This window comes from Garra rufa, chromosome 21 (genome assembly GCF_049309525.1).
Source record: "Garra rufa chromosome 21, GarRuf1.0, whole genome shotgun sequence".
NCBI classification, from domain to species: Eukaryota; Metazoa; Chordata; class Actinopteri; order Cypriniformes; family Cyprinidae; genus Garra; species Garra rufa.
The window spans coordinates 30747328-30769261 of record NC_133381.1 but is presented as its reverse complement, the minus strand read 5'-3'; the positions used below and the strand labels follow the sequence as shown (position 1 = coordinate 30769261).

Here is a 21934-nt window from a genome sequence, read left to right as displayed (position 1 = left end):
CACACCATGAAACTTTGCTCGAAGTATCGCCTGCGTCTCTACACATGAACTCGAGCATTGAGAACATTGTTTGTGTACACAGAGTTTACTAAAAAGAAAGTTTTTGAACAACTCACTTTCACTGTTTGAGTTTCCGCTCGCGGCCGTCTTGCTAGTCAGAGGTGTTTGTCTCGTTTACAGTATAAAAAAAAAAAACAGCCCAGGTTGCATTTTGGCAATAGTTAGCCTTTAAGCATCAGTAAGTGTTTGCACCTTCTGTAATTGTAAATTAATATGAGTCCCTCAGTTGTCCTCAGTGTGAAAAGATGAATCTCAAAATCATACAGTCGTTGCTAGAAAGGGTTCAAATACACAGAAATGCTGAAAAACCAAAGAATCTGTGGGACCTGAAGGACTTTTCTGAAGAACAGCAGGCAGTTTAACTGTTGCCAAAACTGTTGCTGTAAAATTAGAAGCACACAATCCCCTAGAATATCATTATATGCTTAAACATTAAGATTTGTACTCATGGAAATGACTAGTACTTTTGGCAACTTAATGTATATTCATATATTTCAAGCCATTCCAAAAATAATCTATTAGGGGTTTATTGTCGACTTTAATAAAACACTTTATATAAATGATTTATGTTACGTGGAAACAAATGAATTAGTACAAGACTACTTCTAATAGGCGGCAATGGAAGATGTGTTTTTTTTGTTTTGTTTTTTGCTATAAGGTGTGTCCAATCCTGCTCCTGGAGGCTCAATAACCTGCAGAGGTTAGTTCCAACCAGCTCCAAAACTAGCCTGGAAGTTTCTAGTGAGTCTGAAGATCTTGATTACATTAGTTAAGGTGTATATAATTAGTCTTGGGCGTTAACTCTTTAGGACAGTGCCCCTCAAAGAACAAGTTTGTAGTGCTTATCAACTAGGGAATCTGTGACAATAACCAATCTCTGAACCCTATGGAGTTATTTATGTGCCAAAATTAAACAAACAAACACAGCGTTTTGCAAACAAACGCAATCTGCTTTGCAAAGAAAAAAACGACTTTCAAACAAACAAAAAGTACTATGCACAAACACAAGTCAATTTGAGAGAAAATGCAGAGGTATAACAAATATATGCATTGTGTGTTGCAAATATATATTTTTTTGTGAGGAAAACTTGGCTTTCTCACACATGTGCAGACAGATTTTCTCACAAATGCGTCTATATTTTCTCACAAATGCAATGGAGCAACTTCCTCTTGCAAAACAGCAGATGGCGCTATCGTTCAATTTACTCTATTCTCCCAAGACCTCGAACAATGTGTTTATATGGTTTACCCGTGTTGGCTAGATGGTATACATCTCCGACCGGAAAACTAACAATGAAATTAATTTTTCTACCTATAAGATTGTGTTTTTTCAATGTCTACACCTACCCCAACCCTAAACTTAGCCCTATTATAATACAAAAACAGTATTATTGTTGTACAGTGTGATAATAATAACGATAGATTGATGTGTGCATGCCCAGCAGCGAATCCTGCCTCCCTTCTAGCAAAAACCGGTTTATCCTTATGTCCCAGAGGAATATGACAGGGGAACAGGTGAGTTTCTGCCTTATTATATTTATAATTAAACATTTGATGTTTTCACAATGCTGACTCTATAGCACGTTGTCAGTGAAATTCAAAATATCTCCTTTAAAGTGGTTAACGCTACTGATCAGTTAATGGCTTGGCATGGCTAAACATTTAAGCTAGGCCTTTTTAACGTGCAGCACCACCTTAATTACATGTTAGTTCCTGCATGTTAGTTAATAAGTAATTAATATTGAGTAGACAATTATGTGCCCCCCAAGTAAAGTCATGACATAATGATACATTAACAAGTCATGATTTCATGTAACTTTATAAGTTAGTAATAATGTGCCTTATTTTGCACCAGAATATCCAAGATGATTACTTTACTTTATGTAACATATGTTACATAACTCAATATTAATTATAGAGTTACATGAAATCATGACTTGTTAATGTATCATTATGTCACGACTTTACTTGGGGGGGGCACATAATTGTCTACTCAATATTAATTACTTATTAACTAACATGCAGGAATTAACATGTACAGTAATTAAGGTGGTGCTGCAGTACTGCATTCATGCAGTAATTCATATGACTCATGTCGTAGTTACGTTAGTTCTTCATTAGTTCTTGATTAATACATGTCTTAACTAATCATTAGTTCATAGTCAAGAAAATACTAGTTCACGTATTAATGCATGATAATTCATGTACTGTTATTGCAAAGTGTTACCTGCTAAATGTTCTGTTGCATTAACAAAAAATCGTATATAGAGTAAATTGAACGATAGCGCCATCTGCTGTTTCGCAAGAGGAGTTCCTCCATTGCATTTGTGAGAAAATATGGACGCATTTATGAGAAAATCTGTCCGCACACGTGTGAGAAAGTCAAGTTTTCCTCACAAAAAAAATATATATATATTTGCAACACACAATGCATATATTTGTTATATCTCTGTATTTTCTCTCAAATTGACTTGTGTTTGTGCATAGTACTTTTTGTTTGTTTGAAAGTCGATTTTTTTTATTTGCAAAGCACATTGTTTGTTTGCAAAACGCTGTATTTGTTTGTTTAATTTTGGCACATAAATAACTCCATAGTTCTCAAGTTTCTGTGTTGCGACGTCCATTAAACTACTGCCCTCTAGTGTAGGAAAACCATAACTACAATCCACTTATCCCTTCAGAAATAGTAACACTAATATTAACAAAATAACTGCATTTGGAACAAGATGGTTTGTACAAACTCCCGTGACTCGTCAGCTCTTTGGTTTCATTATCGATGAGTGCTAAATCCAGCATTTTTACTGTCAGAAAACCAAGCTGACAGACTTTGTTGACGTTCGCATTTTTGCAGACAAAATTTGTGTTTGTATAGCCTTTTTTTGGCACAGTCGTACAAGCGGAAAGTTTATCTTATAGCATACACATGAGATTGTAAAAATTATTATTAATAATAATAATAATAATAACAACAACTGTTTACAAAAAAAAATGAATAAAATGTATGTTTTTATTATTGTTTAGTGTTTGGTACATTTCAGAATTGTGCTGCCTGTCACTAATTCTTACTTTTTTTACAATTTTGTAAACATGAATTTCTGAATGGCTACGCCCTAAAATTGCATTTAAAACTGTTGGCAAGATTTATGTTAATGACTGACCTGGCCCATACACAAAGTTACAGTGTGACTGAACATCAAAAGCTAACAAATAAACAACAATGGTTTCAACATTGATTTCACAGCTCACAGATGAACAAAAAGAAAAAAAAGAGAGAATAACCAGCTTGGTTACTCTAAATCCCATTTGAGTGGTTACAGAGGTCAAAAAATAAAGACAGGTAAACTAGTAAAGGTAGTAGATTCTAAGGAGGGTGTAACTATGAAATGTTACAGTGCTGTTTGAGCAAGACATTTATTATAACCTCATACATATGTCATTGCAGGTTTATTTTCTTTTCTATGGGATTCAGTCTTTGTGAAGATAGACAGCATGAATTTTGCAGACTCATTGGGGCGGAAAGTAGAGGGTACAATGAGATACTCTCCTGGTTCAAGCTTGAAGAATTTCATTGTATCTCTTGTATTGATGAAGCTTCCACTATCGTTCACGGAATTTCTGCGGGAGAAGAACTTGGCAGGGAACTTGTCATCTTTCATCTAAAGAAGAATGAAATATCAGTTTATTTTTATAATTGTAAAGTATTTTTTTTTCTTTACAAAGCAAAATAAATGTGTTTATAGAGTTTAATACTATTAAGCTTGGATTGTATTTTACTTGCCTCTGGTGGTATCTGTTAAAGCAGAAAAACATGAAACACACGATTAATAAGTGGAAACCAAAATTACTGTATTAAATGAGATTTTAGTAGAGTTATTAATAATACAGACCAGATAAACACAGAAGCCGATGCTGTAGTTCGAAACAAGACTTCTGTATCTGTTCTCATGGATCTGCATGAGGGACACCAGTATGTTTTCAGGACACTGGCCACTAGCACATTCTGCATCAAGCTCCTCAATCCTCAACCGAAATTGAGGGTTTGTCCAAAAAGATTCTACAAGACATCCATTGAATTAGACCTTAGTGGTACACACATATTCCCTGCTGAAAAAAAATCAAACAAGCCTAGGCTGGTTGGCTGGTTTTAGCTGGTCAACCAGGCTGGTTTTGGAGGGGGTTTGGCTGGGAGACCACCAGCTAAAACTAGCCTGGCCAGGGTGGGAGACCAGCTAAATCCAGCTACTTCTAGCTTAAACTAGCTAAGACTAGCCAACCAGCCTAGGCATAGAATGCAAGTGTAAAAAATTATCACTTGCCTCTCTCTCTATATACTTGTATATATGAGCTACCTTTATTGTTGATGCAGCCACCAGCTGTAGTCCCAGATTCCCAGCTGCCATTGTAGCGTGTTGTTGTCCAGCTGCATTTAGAGGAACTGTCCAGAAAATCAGGGCTGAGGCAGCAAATATCAATTTCTTCGAAGTTTTTGGCGAAGTCCTCCATTGACATCCTGCAATAAAATTTGTTGCTGAAAGCATTCGGTTCACATTTAATGCAAAAAAGGTCATTACGGCTATGGTTTATGCCTACCAGAACTCCCCATCCCTGTCATTGACCAAAGAACGACACTTGGTTCGCTCCTTCACACTCACTTTGTTCCACAATGATGACCTGAAAGTTATAAAAAAAAAAAAGCATATTGAAATAGTACATGGTGTTGTTCTAATCTAATACAAAGTATTACTGCAAATAGCTAAATTTGACCTTTTTCAACACATTAGAAATAGTGTCACTGACTGTCAATGTACAGAGGGAAATTTTGTTTTGATCCCCTGCTGATTTTGTATGTTTGCCCACTGACAAATAAAGATCAGTTTATAATTTTAATAACAGGCTTATTTTAACAGTGAGGGACAGAATAACAAAACAAAACAAACAAACAAACAAAAAAATGCATTTCAAAAAAGTTTTACATTGATTTGCATTTTAATGAGTGAAATAAGTATTTGATCCCCTATCAATCAGCAAGATTTCTGGCTCCCAGGTGTCTTTTATACAGGTAATGAGCTGAGATTAGGAGCACACTCTTAAAGGGAGTATAAAAGACACCTGTCCACAGAAGCAATCAATCAGATTCCAAACTCTCCACCATGGCCAAGACCAAAAAGCTGTCCAAGGATGTCAGGGAAAAGATTGTACACAAGGTTGGAATGGGCTACAAGCCCATCGCCAAGCAGCTTGGTGAGAAGGTGACAACAGTTGGTGTGATTATGTAATGGAAGAAACACAAAAAAACTGTCAGTCTCACACTGGTCTGGGGATCCATGCAATATCTCACCTCATGGAGTTTGAATGATCATGAGAACGATGAGGAATCAGCCCAGAGCAACACAGGAGGATCTTGTCAATGATCTCAAGGCAGCTGAGACCAGTCACCAAGAAAACAATTGGTAACATACTACGCCGTAAAGGAGTGAAATCCTGCAGCGCCCACAAGATCCCCTGCTCAAGAAAGCATGTACAGGCCCATCTGAAGTTTGCCAATGAACATCTGAAGGATTCAGAGAAGAACTGGATAAAAGTGTTGTGTTCAGATGAGACCAAAATCGAGCTCCCTGGCATCAACTGAACTCGCTGTGTTTGGAGGTGGAAACATTATGCTTTGGGATGTTTTTCTGCTAAGGGGACAGGACAACTGCCCTGCATCAAAGGGACGATGGGCAGGGCCATGTACCATCAAATCTTGGGTGAGAACCTCCTTCCCTCAACCGGGGCATTGAAAATGGGTCATGGATGGGTATTCCAGCATGATAATAACCCAAAACAGACAGCCAAGGCAACAAAAGAGTGGCTCAAGAAGAAAAACATTTGGAAATCGAGAAGAACAAAATCCCTTCTGAGATGTGTGCAAACCTGGTGGCCAACTACAAGAAATGTCTGTTGTGATTGCCAACAAGGATTTTGCTAAGTCATGTTTTGCGAAAGGGTCAAATACTTACAGCATGTCACTCATTAAAATGCATTTTTTTTTTTTTTTGCATTTTGCATTTTCTGTTCAAATAAACCTACCATTGAAATTATAGATTGATCACTTCTATGTCATTGGGCAAACGTAAAAATATCAGGAGATCAAATATTTTTTTCTCTCACTGTATGTAGGCTATTTCATGCTTAAAAATAAAGGTTCTTCATTGGCATCAATGGTTCAATAAAGAACCCTCAACATCCATGGAACTTTTCAAAAAAAGTTCTTCAGATTTTTATAATGTTCTTCAAAAGGGTCCTTTTAGGAACTGTTCACTGAAAGTTTCTTTGGGGAAAATCAAAAATGGTTCTTTAGTTTCACAGCAAAAACACCCTTTTGGAACCTTTATTTTTAAGAGTGTTGCATACCTCTGCACACTGTTTGCACAAATATATGTCATCAGTATATTTCATCATGTAAACTGTACTGTAATGTTCTCTCATCGGTGAATGAGACATGAGATAATCTGAGGTAATCGGTAATCTCATTTAACACCATCATGTTGCTATTTAGCCTCCTATCTGCTTGTACGCATTCCGTGTTTTGAGAGATTTGCAGGGTGGATGGGCGGGCTCTTAAATCCGAAATTGCCAATATCCGAAAATGCCTTGTATACGATGATTGGCGGGATTGAATCATTAGGCTTCTCCTGAAACTATGTTTGGAACTTCATTTAACAATCTTTGACATTATCATACGCATTTCTGTCATTTTAACATGCTGTAATGTTTTAAAGAGACCACAGAACAAAACTGCACAAAACACTAAAACAAATCAATGTTTGTGCCTTTGTGTTTTTTGATGTCAGTACAGAACTGGCTTTTGTTTGATAAAGGAAAAGCCTATTACAAAAGAATGATTAAAGGCAACCTGCCACAAAATATATCGAAAAGTCATTCATTCATGGCGTAATTTAATTATGATGCCTGGCAAATTCCAACAGTATGAATGACAATGACCGTTGGTGATGTAACTTGGTGAGTTAGTTTTTTCTTGTAGCAGTCTTAAAAATAAAGGTTCTTTCTTGGCATTGATGGTTCCATGAAGAACCTTGAAACATCCATGGAACCTTTCAAATGCAGGAAAGGTTCTTTATAGTGGAAAAAGATTCTTTAGATTCTTTGTTAAAATGTTCTTCAAAATAGCTCTTTTAAGAACTGTTCACTGAAAGGTTATTTAAGAAAACCAAAAACGGTTCTTCTATGGCATCACTGCAAAAACACCTCTTTGCAGCTTTTATTTTTAAGAGTGTGGTTGGCTGGTTGATTGTAACCAGTGTTGGGAGTAACACATTACATGTAATACAATTTACGTAATCAGATTACTTTTTTCAAGTAACTAAAGTAACACATTATTTTCCATTTTTAAAAAAGTAACACCAGTTACTTTTGTTTCCTTTATGTATTTAATCCCATTTTAATAACCAATGTCTTTGCTGCTGACCTTTGTTGATCCAATTCAACTATACTAATAGGCAAAACTTGCTTTAGATTAATTAAGATTTGTGCTTCATTTTTCTCATTGATGAAGAGTGTTGAACTTCCTTCTCCTACAGTTCTACTGTACAGACTATAGGCTTATTAATTTCACTTTTGGTGTGAAAGGGCTTTTACATTTGCTAAAAATGTACATTTTATATTAAAAACCAACAAGCAAGCCCTGCTCAGATGTAATGTATAATTTATTTACCACAAAGTAAATGTAATTAGTTTATTTTTAAGGGAGTATCACAATATTGTAATGCATTACTTTTAAAAGTAACTTCCCCAACACCGGTTCAAGATTTACATAGAAAGAAAGAAAGAAAGAAAGAAAGAAAGAAAGAAAGAAAGAAAGAAAGAAAGAAAGAAAGGGATTAAATTTGGTTTAGAAAAAAAATGTGGTGAAATGTGTGAAATATGGTAACATGCAAAAAAAATGGCAGCATCTACACAAAACCCAAGTAGTTGAATTATTTTTGAAATATTTGTGATATTGTGAAGAGCCATAGAAAAGAAATGATATTCAGTATACTTCATATTTTATCCTATGTAGATATAGGATATATACATATATATATATGAATGAAGATGTACTGTACTGTGTAGCAGTTACAATTCATCATAGTACATCACATTTTGTTTTAAAGATCTGCTTTTTGTAGCCTAACCACCTAGATAACACATATGCAACATACGTCTGCAAGATGTCTGTTAAAGATTTCTTGATCTCGAAAGCATCTGCTGTGTACAAATGTCTGGAAGATGTCAGTTTTACATACATTATAATTTATAAACATCTTAAAGACATCTAATAGACATCTATTTGACATCTGATAGCAAATTACGTCTTGTACTGTAGATGTCTTGCAGATGTCAAATAGACGTCTCTGAGAAACTCCCAAACCTCTACAAGAATCTGATTAATATAATCATTACTTATCCAGTGTTACAAACAAACAATGTCACTTGATCAACATTGGGATTAGTGAGTCTATATAGTTTCATATTGAGTCTTACTTGTCACTCCAGGCACCGTTCCACTCGCCCATTCCCCATGGATTCAACACTCTCACCAGCCTCACTGGTTTTCCTTGGCATGTTACCTGTTACACCATGACATGACATTTTTTAATTCTAAATGCTTATGTTAAAAACTCCTTAAACCTTTATATGTAGGATGTCACCACAGTTATAACACAGAACATGCCATATGTATTTCATCAAGATTACGAAATAACCTTTTACCTAAGAACTGAACTATCTGTACACAATGTTTTGAGTTAAATAAAGCACAAACATTATTCCAAGAACCTTGTCTTGCGAAATCACAGACTTGACGTAATAGATACAGAGGGATGAACACAAACCGTACAAAGGACATACCAAAGGGTGGAGCTCATCTGGAGCTGAAGGCGGTAAATAAACACTGGTGTATGCTAGTACAACATCAATTGGCCTAAGAATAAAGTCTGTTGTTGCTGAACACCTGTTTTTGTATTATAAACCCATATGGATGGGTTATAATTATAAAATCAATTAGCATTATCAGAGTAACTATGAAAATCAGCATCATGGTCAATAAAAACAGTCCCTCTACATGTGAAGACAGGTTTTAGAAAAGAGCCTTGAGGGCACTGATTGGAAACACAACTGAAGTACAAGGAGTTTTAAAACAAAACCTTACTTACTAAAGCAATTCAGTAAATTTTGACATTTCTAAAGGGATTCGAGTTTTTTTTTGTTATGGAATTTACCAGTATCTATAAATCATCTTAATGTGTATGGCAACTGACATTTTAATTTGTACCAATTTTACCTTAAACACATTTCTGAAAGGAATTTTGTGAAAAAATGTCAATGTCAAATATGAAAATGGTTAAGAATGAATTGTTCAATTCTGAATTGTAAGCAGAACTTTTGTTTTTAAGAGTGTATGTAATCTGATGCCACTGTGATTTAATTCTGTGCAGACTTACCTTAAAAACCCCCGTCACTGAATATGCATGGCCTTGCACGATACCATTGGGTAATACATTCTCAGATTTGGCCTGACAAGGTACGAAAAAAAGACATATCATATCAGTTATGCTGCCAAACAAACAAAATATTTAGCAGGGAATAAAAGAAAAGATTGTTTTATATATTAAATTGTTCCCTACATCTTACGATTTGGTTACACTTTGAACTTTTTAATGCAAAACCTAACAAACTGCTTTGGTGACAGTGCTTTAGATGGTAATCATGATAATATCTGTTACACCTGAGGTCACTGCTTACCCCATGACGGGAGCCACAGGCCATTAGAGCCTTTGTTTTGGCTGCACGGTCCATCAGGCTCCACACATCTATAGCAGGTTTTTCTAGTTCAAAGTTCACATGGACACCACCGGTGAAATCCAACAAAGCCTCAGATACTTGACCAGCGTGCATGTCAGCGTAGGAGCCACAGACCCTATAAAAGGCATTCTATATATTAAGTATATACTATAGCGGACCAAACGTGCTGTTGAAAAATGTAATGACTAGTGACAAATACTGCCATTTGTAAGGCAATTTAAAAATCAGGTTACATGCAAGTCGTGGTTCAATAAACAACTATATAATTTAACACTATAAGAAGAAGAATTTTACCACAACATGCTAGTACCTACTTGGCATAAGCTTTCTCCAGTAATGCCGGCCAAAACTCATTAGATGTTTTTGAAAGAACAAAAATTAGTTGTCCATTGATTGTTGGAAGTTTGTCATCAATGACCACATCAATCCATTTCCCAAACCGCCAGAACTATACAAATTAAGCACAACATAAGGCTTAAGGACTGATATCATTATAACAGTATTCAGTAATACCGAGAAGACCAAAGAACTCACTCTGAAGTGGAATATCCCTGCATAATCTTTATCAAATGACTGGTCAGCTGGCATGACCTGGTCCATGACTTCCTTCCTAAATGTTAAAGCCCCAACTGAAGCGAGAAACCAGCAGTTTCCTAAGGTAAAAAAGCACAAATATGACTTAACCAAAGGCTTTCTGGTATATATTAAGTGACATGGGTTAGATATCATTCAAAAGCCACTGCCGACTATATAATGTATAGAAATGTATAAATGAACATACCTAAATTAGGTCCTTGGGAATAGTCAAACCTGGACACCCCCTGTACAAAGAGCTGAGGGTCTGACACTATTTTCTAAACAGAGAAAAGACAATGACACAGGGATTTGAGAATACTAGAAAAAGACATTTAGATTTGCATAATGCATTTTAGGTCTGCTTATAAGGCACTTGTGGTGTCTTGCCACAGTTGTAAATCAAAAATGCTGGGAAATGTGAAAGGGGAACCTGTTCTGACAAGCCCTAAAAGAAATTTCTCAGTATTTTGATTTTTTTCAAACAAGTGTCTTAAGTTCTTACGATCAATGAAAGTCAATAAAGTTAACTTACTGGTGGCCTCAACCACTCAATTGCGTCCAGATCCAGTTTAAGTTGGTTCTTCGGGTCAATGGAGCTGCTGTCTGAAGGGAACTTGTCATCAACAAATATCTTATTTTTGGTGATGCAGCTCTTCTTCAACTCCTGGTAGTCCTGATCCAAGAATTTCAAAGGGTTGTCGAGAGTCCCCGTGTTGTCTTTTGTGGTGGTTTCATTCTTAGGTTTCTTGTTTACACGAAGTGGAGGCATTTTTTTTCTTAGTTGCAAAAGTCTGTTTCTTAGAGTAAACTATAAAGAAAAGCAAACATGTTACATTTGGTGAGATGTCACAGCACTATGTTATGCTATGTTTTGTTTTGAAAGCCCTAAAAGATAGAGAACTCTAGACAGGTTTGACTTGTTTGGGAGTTTATTCTTATCTCCTTAAAACACATCTTGATAATATTCAGAGACATACAATATAATTAGAGGATAAACTCCACTAAGCTAGTTTTGAAGATAAAAATAATATACTTTACCTTCAAGTATAACAGCTCACCTAAATGAGCAGGCTTCTTCTTTTAGGTTTGACTTATTCTCGTTGTTCTGCCCTAGGCTCTGGAATTCTGTGACTGAATGATGTTTCAGGAAGTGTGCAATGTTATGTGTGAAAGGATTTGTTTTGCATAGAACGTCACCGCAAAGGTATATGAGATTGCAAATTCCTCCCACCACTGTTTTATAATTACACAACATTAAATTCCACAATATATAGCTTTAACTATTGGCAAACAGGATTATTAACTAGTTCTTATAATTAACTTCAATGAAAAGTCACTGTTTTTGTAAAGGATAATTAAAAAAGAAAATGCACCTGACTAATCCTTGATATAGTTTAAATTATATATGTGATTATGAAAGTACAGAAACTCAAGCTATTGATCTCTTTATAATCCTCATTGTTACACCTGAGACATAATACAAGCCCTTAAACCACTGAACCCAGTTATTGTTTTAAATTAGTATTTAGTTTATTTAACTCATATTTGGTGTAGAAAAGGAGACAACATGTATGATCGTGTGATCAAAATCCTTTAAAAAGATTTTCAGCTTTTAATGGGAATTCGTCTGAACATAAAACAAACAACATAAGATTATGTGACTTAAAATGAGAAAAAGAATAAGGTATAAATCATGAAATAGTAATAGTAGTATGGAAAGAGATATAAAATAGTGTAAATGCACTACAAAACAGAAGCAGATATTTATAACACACATGAATACAATCTTGAGCTGTTAAGTTCATATGACACATAAAACATTGGCTTATTCCTCTAAACATAGCGTTTGTATGCACAACATTCTATTATATCTATGCATTAAACAATGATTTTGAGAAACCGCTTTGTACTCATGTGTGAAAACTGAACTGAAGGCTGTATTTAATTGTATTTGTTTATTTATTGTTTAGTGATTGCTGTTCATAAGACACTTACTTGTCCTAAACAGTTAAAATGTCCACTGTTCTTCAGAAAAATCCTTCAGGTTCCATAAACTATTTGGCTTTTCAGCATTTTTGTGTATTTGAACCCTTTCCAACAACTATATTCAACTATTACAGAAGATTCAAATGCTCACTGATACTTCAGCAGGAAAAACGATGTATTAAGAATAGAATGAAGGTGTGTAGATTTTTCTTATTGTGCCTAAATATTTATTCATGCCCTTTAGAAGCTACAGAAGATACTCACATGTTTCCCAAAATGGAAAATTAGGTTAAATTTACCCTGGTCTTCCAGAAGTTTTCACCCCCTAGCTCTTAATGCATGGTGTTTCCTTCCATCTTCTGTAATAGGTGCATACAAGTCTCTCAGTTGTCTTCAGCGTGAAAAGATGGATCTCAAAAAGGTTCAAATACACAAAAAATGCTAAAAAAGATCAAAGAATCTGTGGGACCTGAAGGATTTTTCTGAATAACAGCATGCATTGTAACTGTTTAACAACTATCACTAAACAAAAAAAAAAAAAAAAAACACAGCTGTGGATCATTCAGGTAACAACACAGTATTAAGAATCAAATAAACTTTTGAACCGAGTCATTTTTATAAATTCAACTTTTATTTTCTTTTGTGAAACTAACATTTTGCAGATTCTGCAAGGTGTATGTAAACTTTTGACTTCAATTGTATTTATGTAAAATGACATGATCAGATACTGAAAAAAAAACTGCTAATATAAAATCAAAGCACTAGTGTCTTTCCATTCAACTGGTGTCCCACTGATTGGTCTTTGATAATAATCTCATACAATGTAATGACAGGTTTCTAATTTCTTTTATAGGTTTCACCCTTTGTGAAGATGGACAGCATGAAATTTGCAGTCTCATTAGGATTGAAAGTGGATGGTACAATGAGATACTCTCCTGGCTGAAGCTTGAAGAATTTCATCACATGTCTTGTATGGATAAATTTCTCACTAGCTGCCACAGGACCTTTTTTGTAGAACTTGGCTGGGAACTTCCCATCTTTCATCTAAAGGAGAGTGAAAAATAAATTTGTATTCATGCAACCACTTTAATTAGAGCTAAACATAGCTAATAAAGTAATTAAACGTTTGTGTATTAGATTTTACTTACCTCTGGTGGTATCTGTTAAAGGTAGAAAACAGAATAACACACCATTAATAAGTAGAAACCAAAATAGTTGTATTCTTCGACTTTTGTTAATACTGACCAGAAAAACACTGAAGCCAATGGCGTAGTTAGAAACAAGACTTCTGTATCTATTCTCATGTTTCTGCATTAGAGACACCAGTATGTTTTCAGGACACTGGCCACTAGCACATTTGTCATCAAGCTCCTCTATCCTCACACGAAACTGAGGGTTTGTCCAGAAAGTCTCTAAAACACATCCAGAGATTCAGACCGGTTCACATCTACACACTAAATGGCTAAAAGTATGTAGACACCCAAACACTACACAAATATGTTTACTTGTTGAACATTTAATGGTTCTCAGCATTATTAAGATCCTCAACATATTAACATTTCACTCACTCCTCACTCACTGTCATTATAGATATTACTTACCTTTATTATTGAGGCAGCCACCAGCTGTAGTCCCAGCATCCCAGCTGCCATAATAACATGTGGAAGTCCAGTTGCGTTTAAAGGAACTGTCCAGAAAATCAGGACTGTGGCAGCAAATATCAATGTCCCTAAAGTTTTCAGTGAAGTCCTTCATTGACATCCTACAGTAAAATATGTGTTACTGAAAACAATTGATTCTTGTTTAATGCAGCAAAAGATCAATCTGAAATTAAAAGTTAATGCCCACCAGAACTCCCCATCAATGGCTGAAGAAAGACACTCGGATTGGTCACTTTTACTCACATTGTTCCACAATAATGACCTGAAAGTTTAACAAAGCATATATTACAGTAATCGATTTTTTTTTCTTATAGCACAATCACAATGACTGTGTAGAAAACTCAATCTGGTGGTAAAAAGTATGATGTATTTTTCTATTTTTTCCCCACTGAAAACCATGATGTAATTTCCTAGAAGACGATGTTGTCAGAGAACTGGCTTTTGTTCATAAAACGGACGGCCTGTTACAAAACGCTGACAAAGGCAGCCTATAAACAAAAGAAAACAAAAGCTGTCTTCTGTTGACAGGCGAATGTTGCTAATATGAATGAAAGTGACTGTTGATGAAACAACAAACATTGTTAGTGTGAACGCCTTTCAACAGGAGTGTAACTCCATATTGAAAACATATAGTAAAAAAACTATTCTAAACCGATTAATAATTATTCATTAGTATCATTTTCATTAGCAAAATAGAACATAATAGAATATTTTAAAATATATTTTAGAATATGAGCACATGACATGACAAAAATGTGCAAAATTTGCCCCAGTGTTCACTTATTTGTGATAAAAAAATAAATCAGTAATATACTGCTTGAACAATTGTGAGCTTACTATTTTATTCAATGTAATACATATAATAAGGACATGAGGATATTGTATAGTAAGAATTTTAGAAAACATAAACTCACTGTAGACCTGAAATAGTATACAAGATTAGAATTAGTGTCCCAAATCATCAGTATCCTAAAAACCAGGATGTAATACTATTTCCATGCACGCTTTAATGGCTAATATAGCACACAACCTCTTGCTCCCTGGAGGAGTAATCGATTCAGAACTATAAAAACCAAAAATGTGAAACATCTCTCCAATATGGTAGGAAGAATTGGTGAGTTGCTTAAACAGGTTCGCGATAAGCATGAAATTAAATTAAATATGGATTCTATTGATAGGATGCACATAGTTATTTGACAAAATGATTTTGCAGTGTGATAGTGTGTAGCCAAACTAGTCTACTCTTCTGCTACACAATCAAAAAAATATATATATATTCTCAAAAAGAGCAAATATTTTAAGGGCATAGTATAAGTAGGCAAACTAGGATGTTGCACTAATCTTTGTAAGCTACCTTTGTTTACAATAGTAACAACTTAGTACTTTGACAGTTGAGGTCAAAAGTTTACATCCCCTTTCAGAATCTGCAAAAAAAATGTTTTTCCAACATGAACCCTTTCCAACAATGACTGTATGATTTTGAGATCCATCTTTTCACACTAAGGACAACTCAGGGACTCATATGCAACTATTACAGAAGGTTCAAACGCTCACTGATGCTCCAGAAGGAAAAACAATGCATTAAAAGCGGGGGGGGGGGACTTTTAAAGGGAATGTGTACTTTTTTTTTTTTTTTTTTGCCTAAATATAATTTTTTTTTCATTTAGTAAGGCCCTTCAGAGGCTACAGAAGATCGTTACACGTTTTTCAGAAGACAAAATAAGTTAAATTGAGCATTTAAGCCTTTAGTGAGCATTTGAACCTTCTGTAATAATTGCATGAGTCCCTCAGTTGTCCTCAGTGAAAAAAAATGGATCTTAAAATTATATAGTCATTGTTGGAAAGGGTTCAAATACACAAAAATGCTGGAAAAACAAAGAATTTGTGGGACCTGAAGGATTTTTCTGAACAACAGCAGACAGTTTAACTGTTCAGGACAAACAAGGGACAACTATCACTAAACAAACAAACAAACAAACAAACAAACAAACAAAAACAGGTAACAACACGGTTTTAAGAATCAAGTGGGTGTAAACTTTTGAACAAGGTCATTTTTATAACTATTATTTTCTCTTGTGGACTATTTAAACATATTTTATGTAAAATATCTTATTCAGGTCAGTACTAAATAAACACACATGCATTTTGTATGATCTCTCTTATTTTGCAGATTCTAAAAGGGAGGTGTAAACTTTTGACCTCAACTGTAACTGTAAGTATCTTTAAAACCTCTTTAAGGATTTGATTTAATATATTATCATGAAGCTATTAGTCTGGTAAATAAAAAAATGATACATCAATGTTCTGATTAGTGAGCCTATAGTTTCATGTGACTCTTACTTGTCACTCCAGGCACCGGTCCACTCGCCTCTTCCCCATGGATTCAACACTCTCACCAGCTTTACTGGTTCTCCTTGACATGTTACCTGTCAAATATACATACTTTCAGTTCAAAGTGCTTATAATGAAAATCTATTAACACTTAAAGTGAGCTCTTACTTTTCTGTAGAATGACACAATCATGTAAATACTTTTAAGTCACCTTTACTTATATAGCGCTTTATACAATACAGATTGTGTCAAATCAGGAAAATAGTGTGTCAATAATACAAACAAATATATGCTATATGTCGGTGCACTTGCCCACAAGGTTATTGGTGCCCACACCTTTTTTTTCTGACATCCAACAAAAACTTAACCAAGTCCTCATTAGGCTGTGCAAAAAGCAGTAGAAAAGATTTTGTACAGTTCTCTCTGCACAGGAGAAGGAACCGGATGAGCCATAAACAAAGACCAGCCATCATCCCGAAGCCTGTTGTCCCCATTCCACATGTGCTCTTGATGAAGATAGAGCATCAGGATGATGCAGATGCCTTCCTTAAGCTTTTAATGCAGACCCTGATCATGCTGCTGTCCAGCGAAGTCCAACTATTTGCTGGTGGAGAACCTCCTGGCATATCATGACCTCATAAGAGCTATTTTGCAATAGGTGGGCCCTTGACAGTTCCAATCCCTAGCCTTTGTAAAAAGCAGCCACCCATTTGCCTATGCTCAATGGCCCCAGAATGTCTGGTCTTGACCTTTCAATTGAGCTTTCATGATAGATGGCCGAAGAAGTGCAAGTTCATCACTCAACATTACTATTGCAGGCGGTTCAGTTGATTCGTGACTACATTTATGTCATGAATACTGGTTAAAAAAAATGAAATGAAATGTATGATTTGTAAGTTTAAGAGGAAGTTAGAACTTGGGATGTGGCTTATTCACAGTCTGAGATGTTCCTCAAGCTTCCACTGGGTTTTACCCATTCAAGCTGCTCTATGGATGTCAACAATGTTGTATACTTGACATTCTTAAAGAGAATTAGGAGGAGGGACTTTCAAGAACAAAGTTAAAAAATTGCTGGTTGTGAGAGCAGCTTCATGCCCCGGCATGGCTAAAACAGGAGAATTTGCCCTAGGCCCAGTAACATCAAACATGGCTGTATAACAGGGGAACTCAGCAGCTGGAATTTGTACGGGGAGACTAGGTACTTGATTTTCTCCCCACACTGACCTCTTAATTACATGACCTTAAAATTAAATGTAATTCTGTGCAGACTTACCTTGAAAACCCCTGTCACTGTATATGCATGACCTTGAACGATGCCATTGGGTAATACTGTGTTTGCAGATGTTTCCTTATATGATATGAAAAAAAAATGAATATAAAAATATAGACATTTTTACTACAGTTGTTATTTAGTTCATATGGCACATGAACATGTCATATGCAATGAAAAGGTTAGACTGAGGTCACTGGAACTGCTTACCCCCTGAGGAGTGCTACAGCCCATCAGAGCCTTTGCTTTGACTGCACGGTCCATTAGGCTCCACAAATCAGTGGAAGTGTTTTTTAGTTTAAAGTACAAATGAATACCACCGGTGAAGTCCAACAGAGCCTCATATACACTACCAGCATGCATGTCAGCATAGGAGCCACACACCCTGTAAAAGCCATTGCAAATAAATTCTAAAAATAAATTCTAATGTGATACATACAAAACATATAATAAAGGTCATATACTCTTATAATTATGTTAAAAGCATATTTTTAGGTTCAATCAAAATGAACATACTGGCACCTACTTGGCATAAGCTTTCTCCAGTAAGGCAGGCCAAAACTCATTAGATGTTTTTGAATGAACAAAAATGAGCTTTCCATTGATTGTTGGCAGGTTGTCATCAATGACAACGTCAATCAATTTCCCAAACCTCCAAAACTAAGAATTTGCAGAATATATTAATGACTAATATGCGATTATAAAAAAGGTTTTCATGTTATGTTAAAAAAGCATGTCAAAAAACTCACTCTGAAATGGAGAATCCCTGCATGGTCCTTACCAAATGACTGGTCAGCTGGCATGACCTGGTCCATGATGTCCTTCTGAAATGTTAAAGCTCCAACTGAAGCAAGAAACCAGCAATTTCCTGAGGTAAAATCACAAATATTAGGTTTAAACGATCAGTTGATCAAAGTCTATATACAGTGACTTTATTTATTAGGTTGGCATCTTTTTAAAGCCAGTGGCTACTGGAGATGTAAATAAATACATATTAACACATACCCAAATAAGGTCCTTGGGAATAGTCAAATCTGGACACCTCTGTTACAATAAGCTGAGGGTCTGACACTATCTCCTAAAGAGAGAAAATAAACAATTCATGCAATAATATTTGGAACCCAAATTCCCTTGATCTTTTGACATATAGACAAGACACAAGAGGCTGTTGTACTATAAAACATTCTGTTAGTTTCAGAACTCAAAACTTTGTTGTTAGTCTAACAACAGTCAAAATAACAGCTTTTGGAATGTCCTGTGCCAGTGGTTCTCAACTCCAGTCCTCGGGACCGACTGCACATTTTGTATGTCTCCCTCATTTAACACACCTGATTCAGATCATCGGCTCGTTAGGAGAAAGATCCATGAACTGAACTGAGTGTGTCAGATTCAGAAACATAAAAAATGTGCAGAGCACTGAGCCCCGAGGACTGGAGTTAAGAACAACTGTTCTACGCTGTGATGTAATTTGATAGATAAGCTTTGCCTCTGCAGAAGATGATCAACTGCCTGTTTAGCCCTGTTTAGTGAACTTGCAAGTCTACGCAGAAACCACACGATAAAGATGGCTTTGAAAACAACAGGATGTTTTACAGTGCCAATTTGAGGAAAAACTGTTCTTGCATTACCTTCCTTCTGATCCCAATGTTAGAAAAGAGTGGATAAATTTTTTTTAATGAAGTTCAGACCATGTCAGTAAAAAGTCCTTTGTCCACTTCATTTTAAGAAGTCCTTAAATGCTCATTTTAAATGTTTACAGCTTATAAAAACGTAGTTCTGTGTTTTTTAGCTTGTTTACTGTTCGCCTTGTCACAAAGCAGCTTTTAGACATTGTTCTGAATTTTGTTATAAGTCAGAAATGACAAGGATGCCGTTTTCTGCAATACAAAGTCAATGGAGAGCATTGGATTGCCGGTAAGTGTGGTTTTCAGATTATGACGTGTGTCGCTCTGTCTCTATAAAGAATGAATGTACAATGAGTCTACAATCTGTCACGCCTATTCAAACAAAGCGTTCTGCAGAGGTGGGTTAAAAACAGGACAGAAAATAGCCTATTACTTCTAAATAATTATGCTTTTTGATGTAAAAATTGGGATAACCTTATTAGTGGACCTTAGAGAACAGTACAAAATAAAAAACAAAGGCAGGTCATGACCTCTTTAACACCAGAAAAAGAAATGTTCTCATATAATGCACTTTGGGTCTGCTTTTATGACACTTGTCACAAGATGTCTTATCACAATAGTGAACCTGTTCTGACAAGCCCTAAGAGACCTTTTGCGACACTTGAGTCTTGAGTTCTTTTCAATTCTTTTAAGCAATAATGCCTTTAACTTGAACTCGTTTTGAAAGTTTTATAGAAAGTCAGTATAGATAACTTACTGATGGTCTCAACCACTTTATTCGGTTCAGATCTAGTTTGTCAAGTTTATTCCTTGGATCAATGGAGCTGCTGTCTGGAGGGAACTTGTCATCAACATATCCCTTTTTATTGGTGATGCAGCTTTTTTGCAGCTCCTGGTAGTCTTGATCCAAGAATTTCAAAGGGCTGTCGAGAGTGCCCTTGTTGTCTTTTGTGGTGGTTTCATTCCTAAGGCGTTTTGAACGAGGTGGAGGCATTTTTTCTTTTTTCTTTTCAAAAATCGGTTTCTGTTTTTAAGAAAAAAGAAGTCATCATTTTTATAATTATTTGCTGACATATAATAAGCAGATGAACTAAATTCTGAAGATATAAATGATATACTTACCATGCACGATACAATGACTACTCTGGGAGTTCGTCAAATGAGCCGTCGTCTCTTTCGATTTATTCGTTTGTTCTGCCCTAGGCTCTGGAATTGTTTTGACTGAATGCTCTTTTTAGAAAAGGGTGCAGTTTTTCCCTCCCACCTGTAAGTTGTGTTAACAGTAATTTCCACCAAATATAGCCTTAAGTCTGAACACAGAATGTTGGTAAACCAGTAAATGCTGTTTAAATACTCAAGAATTATAGAAAAACCTGCATTATACTAATCCTTAATAAAAGTACAATTTATAGGAGATCACAAAAATGCAAAAAGTCAAGCTATTGATTTCTTCACAGTCCCCTGTTCCCACCTTGCAACACTAAATTCAGTCCAAGAATTATTTTAAATCAATGACATACTGTATTTGTGCAAAATACCAGGTAAAATCAGGTGGTCTGCAGTACAATCAGTTTAAGAATCTGTTCATTTACAAGCACCTGATATTGACTTTATTATAATTTCGGCTCAGCAAAACACTGACACAAAAGTCAGATTAGCATTTTTATCTCAAATCAATCTCAGAAAATAAATACGTTAACTGTAATATTTTTCATAATGATATATATCCCTAATATTTTCATTGTAAAGTCATGATTTGAATTTTATAGATTCCCCAAGGTGTAATCACTGAATTACACCATAGTAGACTCAAAGGAGAAATTTGTATATGCCTCTGGAATTAATTGTGACTGAAATGTTTCAATAAAAATGAAGATAAACAAATAAATAACAAATAAGAGATGCTTTAAATCGCAACTACAATTTATGATTTGTTTTCCAAGTCCAGATGTAGCTCTTTAGTTACATACATTTTAAGAAATATGAAAGATTCCACTAATCATTAGCATCTCCACCAGTACATTGCAATCACAACTTTGCCATCTCCAAAGTGATGCATTTAATGACCCAGAATGTCAACGGACAAAACTGATCCTCTTGTAAAAGAGCCTGAAACAAAACAATCACATGATAACATGATTGAATCGAATGACTTTTCTGGCATTTTCCAAAAGTTTTTCAAATATTTGGTATCAACGTCTTGTTCATTTTAGGAAGTGTTTATTTACAGATTACACTCAGTTTAAAATGATCTCAATCTTTATGTAAAAAAAAAACACATTTCAAATTTTTGCCAGTTCAACATAGGTGCAAACAGAACCATTCACTTAAACTTGTCTAAAAAGACATTTAAGCTCACATTAAAGGATTAGTTCACTCCAGAATTAAAATGTCCTGATCATTTACTCACCCCCATATCATCTAAGATGTTCATGTCTTTGTTCCTTCAGTCAAAAAGAAATCAAAACATCCAATAAAAACATTCCAGAATTTTTCTCCATACAGTGAAATTTAATTGGGAATTGGGGTTGAAGATCCAAATTGCAGTTTAATTGCAGCTTCAGGGCTCTACAAGATCCCAG

General features: G+C 35.3%; 2 protein-coding genes across 3 annotated transcripts; both read right to left on the bottom strand.

The window, feature by feature from the left end:
• Nucleotides 1-3049: 3049 nt before the first annotated feature.
• LOC141295833 (calpain-1 catalytic subunit-like) lies at nucleotides 3050-11632 on the bottom strand. 2 transcript variants are annotated; one of them, XM_073827108.1, is made up of 13 exons: nucleotides 11518-11632; nucleotides 11012-11287; nucleotides 10685-10757; nucleotides 10438-10556; nucleotides 10218-10351; nucleotides 9844-10018; nucleotides 9543-9614; nucleotides 8584-8669; nucleotides 4651-4731; nucleotides 4410-4570; nucleotides 3948-4114; nucleotides 3839-3850; nucleotides 3050-3716 (listed from the first exon to the last, which is right to left on the bottom strand). In XM_073827108.1, the coding sequence occupies exons 2-13, from the start codon at nucleotides 11246-11248 to the stop codon at nucleotides 3483-3485; spliced, it is 1551 nt and encodes a 516-aa protein (XP_073683209.1). In that variant the 5' UTR covers nucleotides 11249-11287; nucleotides 11518-11632; the 3' UTR covers nucleotides 3050-3482. The 2 variants fall into 2 exon arrangements, with proteins under 2 accessions (XP_073683209.1, XP_073683208.1); XM_073827107.1 differs by lacking the exons at nucleotides 3050-3716; nucleotides 3839-3850 and having other exon boundaries at nucleotides 3867-4114; nucleotides 11538-11605.
• Nucleotides 11633-13302: 1670 nt separating this feature from the next.
• LOC141295388 (calpain-1 catalytic subunit-like) lies at nucleotides 13303-20538 on the bottom strand. The gene is made up of 12 exons (XM_073826595.1): nucleotides 20475-20538; nucleotides 20110-20376; nucleotides 18733-18805; nucleotides 18477-18595; nucleotides 18254-18387; nucleotides 17938-18112; nucleotides 17731-17805; nucleotides 16467-16552; nucleotides 14314-14388; nucleotides 14067-14227; nucleotides 13614-13877; nucleotides 13303-13502 (listed from the first exon to the last, which is right to left on the bottom strand). The coding sequence occupies exons 1-12, from the start codon at nucleotides 20475-20477 to the stop codon at nucleotides 13303-13305; spliced, it is 1632 nt and encodes a 543-aa protein (XP_073682696.1). The 5' UTR covers nucleotides 20478-20538.
• Between the last annotated feature and the right edge of the window lie 1396 nt (nucleotides 20539-21934).

What these genes read in the sequence shown, in the direction of transcription:
- LOC141295388 (XM_073826595.1), bottom strand. An exon ending in TTCCCAAGGACCTTATTTGG is followed by an intron (nt 18,596 to 18,732) that starts GTATGTGTTAAT and finishes ATTTTACCTCAG; the next exon opens with GAAATTGCTGGTTTCTTGCT. An exon ending in CAGTGACAGGGGTTTTCAAG is followed by an intron (nt 16,553 to 17,730) that starts GTAAGTCTGCAC and finishes TATATTTGACAG; the next exon opens with GTAACATGTCAAGGAGAACC.
- LOC141295833 (XM_073827108.1), bottom strand. Translation starts at nt 11,248, where the DNA reads ATGCCTCCACTTCGTGTAAACAAGAAACCTAAGAATGAAACCACCACA. An exon ending in CCTGTGGCTCCCGTCATGGG is followed by an intron (nt 9,615 to 9,843) that starts GTAAGCAGTGAC and finishes GTACCTTGTCAG; the next exon opens with GCCAAATCTGAGAATGTATT. An exon ending in CAGTGACGGGGGTTTTTAAG is followed by an intron (nt 8,670 to 9,542) that starts GTAAGTCTGCAC and finishes ATGGTGTAACAG; the next exon opens with GTAACATGCCAAGGAAAACC.